This window comes from Ooceraea biroi, chromosome 3 (genome assembly GCF_003672135.1).
Source record: "Ooceraea biroi isolate clonal line C1 chromosome 3, Obir_v5.4, whole genome shotgun sequence".
NCBI lineage: Eukaryota > Metazoa > Arthropoda > Insecta > Hymenoptera > Formicidae > Ooceraea > Ooceraea biroi.
The window spans coordinates 8,099,673-8,109,801 of record NC_039508.1 but is presented as its reverse complement, the minus strand read 5'-3'; the positions used below and the strand labels follow the sequence as shown (position 1 = coordinate 8,109,801).

At 33.9% G+C, this 10,129-nt stretch overlaps 1 protein-coding gene and 1 pseudogene across 1 annotated transcript; both read left to right on the top strand.

Moving 5' to 3' along the window:
- The first annotated feature begins 2,227 nt into the window (after positions 1–2,227).
- Positions 2,228–4,304, top strand: LOC113561658. Its single transcript, XM_026968395.1, has 3 exons — positions 2,228–2,447; positions 2,725–2,727; positions 3,124–4,304. Exons 1-3 carry the CDS (start codon positions 2,330–2,332, stop codon positions 3,588–3,590), a joined length of 588 nt encoding a protein of 195 aa, XP_026824196.1. The 5' UTR covers positions 2,228–2,329; the 3' UTR covers positions 3,591–4,304.
- Positions 4,305–6,524: 2,220 nt separating this feature from the next.
- LOC113561719 lies at positions 6,525–8,101 on the top strand (annotated as a pseudogene).
- Positions 8,102–10,129: the final 2,028 nt, after the last annotated feature.

Genomic DNA, 10,129 nt, shown 5'->3' with positions numbered 1-10,129 from the left:
TTTATGCGCTTATGCAAAAGTTTGTGCTCCTGCCTTAATGCAGATCCACTGGACGTGCAAGGCGGAACTATGGGTTTCTAGTAGCCGTCTAATGGATGTCTAGTGGATCTCTACTGGATGTTCCGAATCTCCATGACATACGTCTAATGGACGTCCATTACAGATTTTCGGTGGATGTAAATTTATGTAAGAATAACTTCAATTATATACATATATTATTAATAATTAAAAATAAATTCTATAATATTGTGAATTTCTAAATGTTAAACAAAATTAGCTGAAAAATTGTAATTAATAATGAAACTTAAATATTAGTTTATTGGAAATACTCTATATGTTTAATAAATCTATTATACATCCATAATGGATGTCTAATGGACATCTGCAACGGATTTGTAGAGGACATCTATTATGGAGATAGGATGGACCTCTAATGGACGTCTATCTGACTTCCACTATGGAGATATATATCCCATGGAGCTATGGAGGTATCATGGATCTCTAATAGACGTCCATCTGACGTCTGTCGTGGAGATAGATGTCCCATGGAGCTATGGAGGTTTCATGGACATCCCCTAGATGCTAATTTCTATGTGGGAGAGTGGGTTGACGGCTTCTCAACCTGTGTGTATGCGAGTGTTGAACAATATAATGAATAAAAAATAAAAAAATAATATAAAAATGAAAAAGAAAAGACTTAGAATAAAATAAAATTAGGTAAACAGTGAGATAAAATGATAAATTATAAAAGGCTTAACATACCGCAAACCAGAATCCAGCATTAGCACATAATAACGTAACTCGTAGAACAGATCGCATTTCTTTCGCCTGACGCATGTGGGAGCTCATTACCCTGTATTATTTATTAAATAGTTAACGATGAATAATCAACAGTGTGAAGTCAAACAGATTAAAATCGTCAGTTGCAAATAAAAATGAAAATAAAAACAATAATAATACGTCGTACAATAATAGTGTATAAGAATAAATAACAATAATCCGGTCAGGGAATAAAATGTATTGAAGTGTATAAAAAATAAATAAATAAAAATGTGTCGAAGTATATAAGAAGTAATAGTGTATAAAAACAGTAAATAATAACAAGTAATAAATTAAATATAAATTAATATAAACATATGAAACCATATACATAGAACAATGAACCATTGAGCGCACAAGGAACCGCTTCTGCTGAGTGTTATAGAGCGAGTGAGCAATAGATCGTGTAAAATCGCACATACAAACAGACTCATGTACTGACAAACAGAGGCTAGGGGTCGGAAAACAAGTTTAAAATGGGAAAATACTCAACAGGTAAAGACTCAATATCACTCTGCAATTTTAAAGATTTGCTTGCTTTTTTATATTTACCATTTCTGATACAAGTCTTTTTTTATATGATCCCTCCCTGTCTACAACCTGTACGTTATCCCAATCGAAAACGTGATCGAACTCAGATCTATGTGCAGAAATGATTGACGGAGTACCCGATCTCTTGTTGATGTCGTTTTTGTGTTCTATTAATCGTGTGTTAAGCCGACGTTTTGTCTTTTGCCGACGTACGAGGCATCGCAGTCATTACAGCAGATTTTATATACTACGTTACACTGTGATAACTTATCAATCCGATCCTTTCCCGTTTTTATAAATCTATTCAATGATTGTGTACTTTGGAAGGCCGGACGAAAACCAAGTTCTTTGATTGTTTCGGAAAAAGACTCAGAATAAGATTTAATGTAGGGGATAGTAAAAAACTTCGTACTTCCGTTACTGTCATCCGTACCACTAATTGATTTATAACAGTACTTTTTTAGTCTTTTATTGATAGTGGTAAAGATGAAATCGACGATTATTTAACAGTAACCTTAGGCCAATGCACAAAGAAATTCAATGTAATGCTTATGAGTGCGTTGTCCTAACTTTATGTCAGTATGTAACATGCTTGAATTAAGATTTTCTTTGTGTGTTGCCCTAAGTTTACTGTTAAGTAAACTTAACGCGTTAAAAAAAGTTTCTGTGCGAAAGTTCTAACAAGAATGCCGAAAGCATTTGCAATGACTCTCCAAGCCGTGGAGAGTCTGTAATTAAAAACTCTCTGTGATAGCGAAAGACTAGTGAGACCAGGGAATTCACTTATATTGTGTTGTTTCATGTTTTCTGTCATAAGTTCTAACTTATTCTGCTATTGTATTTCAGATATCTTACTCATGGTGATAGCGTGTGGTCAAAAAAATGGTCTTTTCGCATTGGTCACTCAACAGTTTATAACATTATCCCAGAAACATATGAAGCAATTATAACAGTTCTTCACCCACTATACCTACCACCCATGACAAGAGAGAATTGGCGTAATGTAGCTGATGGATTTTACAAACAGTGGGACTTCCCTAACTGTATAGGTGCATTTGACGGGAAGCACATCAGAATTCAAGCTCCAAAAAATTCAGGTTCTCAGTTTTTTAACTATAAAAAATTCTTTTCGATTGTTCTTATGGCAATCTGTGATGCAAATTACGTCTTTAAATGGATGGACATTGGGGACTATGGTGCGTATTATTTGTATTTAAATAACAATGTAATAGTAATTCTGTTTCATTAATCTAAACCCTGTTTTGTCGTATTAGATATCACGCAGATAAATTTGTAAAGATTTATTTTCATTTTGATACATTCACTAATAAGGATTATATTATTTTTGAAAGACAAAGACTTGTTCGAAACAAGAGCGTACTTCAAAACATGCAATGCAATATGTCTACGTTGAGTATTGCTTATACATAATATATTTTTCTTATGCTGAGCACATATACATATAGAGAAGCGGGTGAACTTTAATTTCGAGAAACTTCTTACATCTGTAGCCATTTAGTGTCGGAAAATAAGTTTCTATTCAGATAGTTATACAATATCTTTTGGTGTATAAGTTTTGTCTGAATCTGTCGGTTAGAGATGAAACATTTTTTAAAAATGTGTACAGAATATTTCAAATTTGATAAAATTCTCAGGTGCAATATGACGGTGGAGTGTGGATGCATAGTGACTTTGGTTCCAGGAACTTTGGAACAAGGATTAGTTAAATTACCTCATCCGGGAGAAGTAATCCGTTCCCATTTGCCTTTGTAGGTGATGAAGCTTTCCCGCTTAAAACTTATTTACTGAGACCTTATTCGAAGCCAAAGAAACGCTATCAACAAAATCAAGCTTCTGCTGCAGAAATATCAGCAACTCTTGAAACAGATGAGAACATAAATAATAACTATGAAACGACAGAAAACATGCACCAACATAATATAAGTGAATTCCCTGGTCTCACTAGTCTTTCGCTATCACAGAGAGTTTTTAATTACAGACTCTCCAGAGTTCGGAGAGTCATTGAAAATGCTTTTGGTATTCTTGTTTCCAAATGGGCCATTCTAAAAGGTACTCTCTGTTGTAAGGTAGATAATGCGGTGTCAATAGTCATGACTATTATTTGCCTATACAATTTTCTTCTGGAAAGTGAGATTGACATATCGCCCCTACAACGTTTATATCAAAATGTAGGACTTGTTGACAGAGATGGATCATATGGCGAGTCATTGCAAAATTGAGCGTGGAGATCTCAAGTTGTACACGAAGGTATATTGCAACAAGTTGGTAGACTTGGAGGAAACAATTCTAGACGGGCAGCTATTGCTCAAAGAGATGAATTAAGGGACTATTTTCTTACTGAAGACGGTGAAGTGTCTTGGCAATATGATTGTGCACTAAATAATGTTCCAATTATTAAAAGTCCTTGATAATTGTAATCTCTTCTACATATTATACAGATTTATAAACATAATATAAATATGATATTTAGCAATGTTTCTCAATTGTTATATCAATTGTATAATCTTCATGTGCGTAACAATTAAGGTGCTCATTATAATAATGTTTCGAAACATGAGATATAATATTGTTGTGTCCGGGATGGTGTGCCACCCGGGTACACCGTGCGGTGTCGATCGGCGGAAGGAGCGGCAGATCGTCGGCTCGGGAGAAGACGCGCGTTGCTAAGAGAAAGAATAACAAGATAGAAGAATCGACTTGAAGCTGAACCATGGTGATAGCTGGACGCGTCGCGAGCTTACTGATAATTATTTGACGAATTCCGTTATCGAGCATTGTAGTCGAGCGCAGTTGCAATAAAGTTGTTCTTTCTTTCGTACGCACGAGTTTCATTTACGCGAGAACGCGAGAGAGTGACAGTGAGTGCGCATTACGAGTGCGTGCCGAGTGGAATACACACCCGGACGCAACAATATGTTAAGTAACATAAAATGCAATATATATTATTTGGTAATTATGTACTTTAACGGACCCAGCCCCAATGACCTTGACCTTGACATATGTTGTCAAGATCACCCTCCTGAGTGACCTTGAAGAGGTTTTAGCCGTCGCTTGTTGTTTATTAAAAAGTTATTAACAAAAGAAGTTTAATAATTTTGCACGAATTTTCAGCTGTCCACGCGAAGCAAGGACTTGAGTTTGACATATATTACAAAGGTCACTTTCCTGAATAACCCGCACTAGGTTTCACCCTTCGCTCGTTGTTTGTTAAAAAGTTATTAACAAAAATGTTTACTGAATAAAGCATAATTTTACGATACCATATACGTTTACGAAAGAGTATATTTGATGGAATTTTAGCTTAGGTTAGGTTAGGTTAAGTTAAAGCAGAGAATACTTTGTATTTAACTGTTTGTGCTTTTGATTAAAGTGAAGAACACTTTGTACTTATATTAAAAGAAACTATTCTATATATTAACAATTCACTGCTTTAAATGACTTTCCTTTCTTCGTTCATATACATATTCGTCGTTTATATCTTTCAATATTCAATATTCTTTCAAAATAACTACTATATTTTCGAAATTTCTTTTGTTAATAACTTTTTCATAAACAACGATCGACGACTAAAACCTAGTGCGGGTTATTCGGGAAGGTAACCTTTGTAATATATGTCAGTATCATGTTCTTGCTTCACGTGGACAGCTAAAAATTCGTGCGAAATCATTAAACTTTCTGTGTTTATAACTTTTTAATAAACAACGAGCGACGGCTAAAACTTCTTCAAGGTCACTCAGGAGGGTGACCTTGACAACATATGTCAAGGTCAAGGTAATCGGGGCTGGGTCCGTTAAAGTACATAATTACCAAATATATTAATGCGTTAAAGAAAAAGATGATGAAAGGTGTACAATAAAAGTAATTACATATAAAATATATGTATTTTTCTCCTCCCCTCTCCAACAGTTAATTTCTTTCTAAGTAACTGTATAAATATACATTATACAGGATTCTCCCGGATTAAATGGCCAAACTGAAAATATAGATTCAGAATCTCAAAACAAAACAAAATTTTCCTCTGGAAGTATGCTCGCAAACGCTTCATTCAGAGATATTGACTTCTGAAGTTCGGATACTTGTTAATGAGTTTTGATCGAAATGCTGCAATATGACGGTGTATTCACGGCGAGCAGTGTTAGCATTTGTTTATGATGCGAACAAAAATCTATAAATGATCTTTGATCTTCGAAATAAAAACAGGAGACAACAAAGCTCCGTCCATTTATACCAAATAATCGTTAGCAGTGATGCCAGGAATGGGATACGGTAGCATTGTGTGGGGGATGGAGTGGGGATGGTTTCGCGCCGCACACTATCTATGTGTAATGTCGGTTCATGGAAAAACCATCCCCACTCCATCCCCTACCCAAAGCTACCGCATCCCACTTCTGGCATCACTGCTAACGATTATTTGGTATAAATGGACAGAGCTTTGTTGTCTCCTTTTTTTATTTCGAAGATCAAAGATCATTTATAGGTTTTTCTTCGCACCATAAACAAATGCTAACACTGCTCGCCGTGAATGCGCCATCATATTGCAGCATTTCGATCAAAACTCATCAACAAGTATCCGAACTTCAGAAGTCAATATCTCTTGAATGAAGCGTTTGCGAGCATACTTCCAGAGTAAAATTTTGTTTTGTTTTGAGATTCTGAATCTATATCTTCAGTTTGGCTATTTAATCCGGGAGTACCCTGTATATATATTTATTTTGTATAAATAAGTACAAACATCTTCTTTTCTTAGAAACGAACATTTTCTTAGAAAATAATGACAGTAACATCACATTTGTATTATGTCACAATAATTGTGTTGATCTCTGATTCGTACGCAAATATTTAAACAAAAATACATATTTGGCTCAAAAATATAATTTTACTTATCCTGTAGTGCTAGTAAATCCTTCGTTAGGCGCAATATTTTGCATGTAGGAGTGGTCGCAACGTATTTCACAAATTGTTCAACAAATAATTTTCTTTCATTAGTACTATAATAAACCAGGTACTAAAGTACATGAAAGCGTGAAGAACAAGTTGACAAATATTAGGATGCATAAAAACATTAAATTCGACCCTATGTCCGTAGCAATGGCAAAAGATTGATACCAATATATGTAGGGTACGTTCCGTTATTCACTGCAAGTACTGCCGCTATGACGTCATGCAAGTATGCTAGTAGAAGCGTTCCTTTTTAATTTCGTGTACTTTGAAGCTGTCGCACAGTTATAAAACGGAACGCACTTATAGTACGCTTTCAGCAGCTCATGTTTGCTACCTTAACTTCCAATTTCTTAACCTTTTTCACATCATTTTGGAGCGTTGCAAAAATGAGTGAAGTAAGTAATACCGATGTAACTGTATTAATCGCATATTCTTTAATAGAAAATTTAGATGATTCGAGTGAATCAAGTGAAAGCGATTTAGAAATAGAGATAATAAAAGAAATGCATTGACAAATTAAAATACCTAGAATACGGTGTAAAAATTACGTTAAAAATATTGTAACAGAATATTCAGATATGGAATTTAAAACCCATTTTCGGTAAGTTATTAAGCAAACATACAAAAAAATATTATACATCAACAAAAATTATAAAAATTATATTCACTTTGCATAGGATAAAATGCACAACATTTATATTTCTGTTGGAATTGTTAACTCCTCATCTTCAAAAACGCTCAGAAAAATTTGGACGTTATCCAATAACACCTGAGAAGCAGTTATTAATAACTATTTGGATGATGGCCACACCCAATTAATACAGGTAAATATTTCATAGTTCCAAATTAAAAAATATAAAAATTAGTGTATACACTTTTTACTTAAATATGTACAATTTTTTCTATCAGTTTATTTTATTTTCTTTAAGTATATAATTACAATATAAGTTTAGAAAAATCTGACCTGAAATATTTTTTGTAACAGATGTATAAGTGACCGATTTGGTGTAGGAAGAGCAACAGCTTGGAGAAGTGTTATGAAAGTAGTTAATGCTTTATATTATCATTTACATACATTTATAAAATGGCTATCCTTGAAAGAAGCCAGAGTTACATGGACAAAAATACGAAATAGATATGGGTTTCCAAAAGTACTAGGTGCAATTGATGGTAGTCACATAAAAATAGCATCACCAAAAGAGAATCCAGAATGTTACATAAACAGAAAAGGATATCATTCGATACAATTACAGGTACAAAATATGTGCGTGCGTGCGTCTGTACGTCTGTGTGTGCGTGCGTACGTGCGTGCGTGTATGTGTGTACGTATGTACACATACTAATAAAATTATAGAATTAGAAAACTTTAGTATCATAGTAATATTTTTTAATAATATTTTTCATATTTTTTAAATATTTTTTTAGGTAATATGTGATTCAAATCTTAAATTTCTTCACTGCTATGTTGGACAAGTTGGCTCCGTACATGATATGAGAGTCTTTCGACTATTAGGTTTTCAGAATATGTGCACAGAGGAAAATTTTCCTGAAAATAGCCATATATTGGGGGATTCTGCTTATGGAATACAAAAATACATTATAGTTGCTTTCCATTTGCACTGAAATGATACTGAGTTACTCAGTTATGTGAGTATTGTATACTCAAATAAGACATCAATTGTTCAGTGAGTAAAAGGAATGCGCAAGTGAGAAAATATTCTCAATAACCTAAAATCTAGCATCGTAAATCGTCGTTAGAGGTTTGGTTTGTTACTTTAAAATGCAAATGACTACTTTTACTATTGCAAATATTATTATGAAGGTAAGTTGGCATATGTTAATTGTTTATCACTTAAATATAAATTAAATTATTAAATTTTATATATTTTAAATAATTTAATTGCATTAACTAATATGTTATACATTAGATTTCAGAAGACAATTCGGAATCAGATTGGACTAGTTCAGATTCAAATGAATCCAAAATTTTTTCCTGTTCGGATTCTTTATCTTCGGATGACTGTTGTGACTTAACTAACTTTCCCAGAAGGAAGTTACACCGAATAACTACTTTTATGAACACTGTGAGAGAATACGATGATCAAGAATTTAAAGAACATTTTCGATTAAATCGGTCAACGGTTGATCTAATAATAAGTAAGTATGATCATCCACTTGATAAATAAATTGAACTGCAATGTTTAACTTTCATACATTTCAGATACGATAGAAATTGAACATGTTTTACTGCAACATACATTTGGAAGGCAAAAGATATGTGCACGGAAAGCAGTTTTAATGACTTTGTGGTATCTTACAAGTAACACTACCCAAGTGCCACTTGCCGATTTTCTTGAAACTTTGCACACACGTAGTACATCGAAAAACATTAGACACGTGTCTTTTTATTTGTGCTAACAACGCATTTTAAGGTTAGAAAACGCATTCGAAAATTTAACACTCTATAGCACAATGGTAACTAACGCTACTTCTGAGCGTTATTCTCTTACAGCTTTTACGACATTATTCTATTATGATTTTATTGGCTGCGTTCGACAGAAAAAGCTGCTTTGCAACCGTTGTAAAAATCGTGAATCTGATTGGCGTATGCGCTTAATTTTGATTGAATCTAAAAGCATACGCAAATCATATTCACGCATTTTACAACGGTTGCAAAGTAGTTTTTTCTGCCGAACACAGCCATTGTCTGAATGTTTGGCATTAATTTTATGAGATTCGGAATGGCAGATTCAAAATCGCGGACCGAAATCGCAGAATTTTCAAAACTTTTATTCAAAGTCAGTTTCGAAGAAGTGTTTTAGACCCGTGATTACGATTGTGGTAACAGTTATATCAATCTAGAGGTGGAGGATGAATAATGGCAAATTCAATATGGTGCATCCAAAATGGCGGACCCAAATTCCAATTGTTTTAAATTAGTTTCAAAGACCATTTTTGTAGTGGTTTTCGAGATCACTGTTTACAATGTTAATAGTAGTTTGACAATATTTAAAATGACGGAAACGAACAAATCAGATTAACGAAATTTTAAGCAATTTAATCTGCTGAAGACAGGTTTATGAAATTTGAAATTTTGTCAAACTACTATTAACATTGTAAACAGTCATCTCGAAAACCACCACAAAAATGGTCTTTGAAACTAATTTAAAACAATTGGAATTTGGGTCCGCCATTTTGGATGCACCATATTGAATTTGCCATTTTTCATCCTCCACCTTTAGATTGATATAACTGTTACCACAATCGTAATAACGGGTCTAAAACACTTCTTCGAAACTGACTTTGAATAAATTTTTGAAAATTCGGCGATTTCGGTCCGCGATTTTGAATCTGCCATTCCGAATCTCGTAAAATTAATACCAAACATTCAGACAATGAAATCATAATAGAGTAATGTCGTAAAAGCTGTAAGAGAATAACGCTCAGGAGTAGCGTTATTTACCATTATGCTATAGAGTGTTAAATTTTCGAATGCGTTTTCTAACCTTAAAATGCGTTGTTAGCATAAATAAAAAGACACGTGTCTAATGTTTTTCGATGTACTACGTGTGTGCAAAGTTTCAAGAAAATCGGCGAGTGGCACTTGGGTAGTGTTACTTGTTAGTAACACAGAGACATTTCGACAATGCTCCGACAGGTTTAATGTAACCACAAGCTCCTGTCATTGTATCATCACGAAAATAATAATATTTTTAATACAAAACAGTGGACAGTATATTGTATGGCCCACTGGTCAACAATTGCACCAAGTACAATCTGCATTTTGTAAATTGCACGGGATCAACGGAGTAGTTGG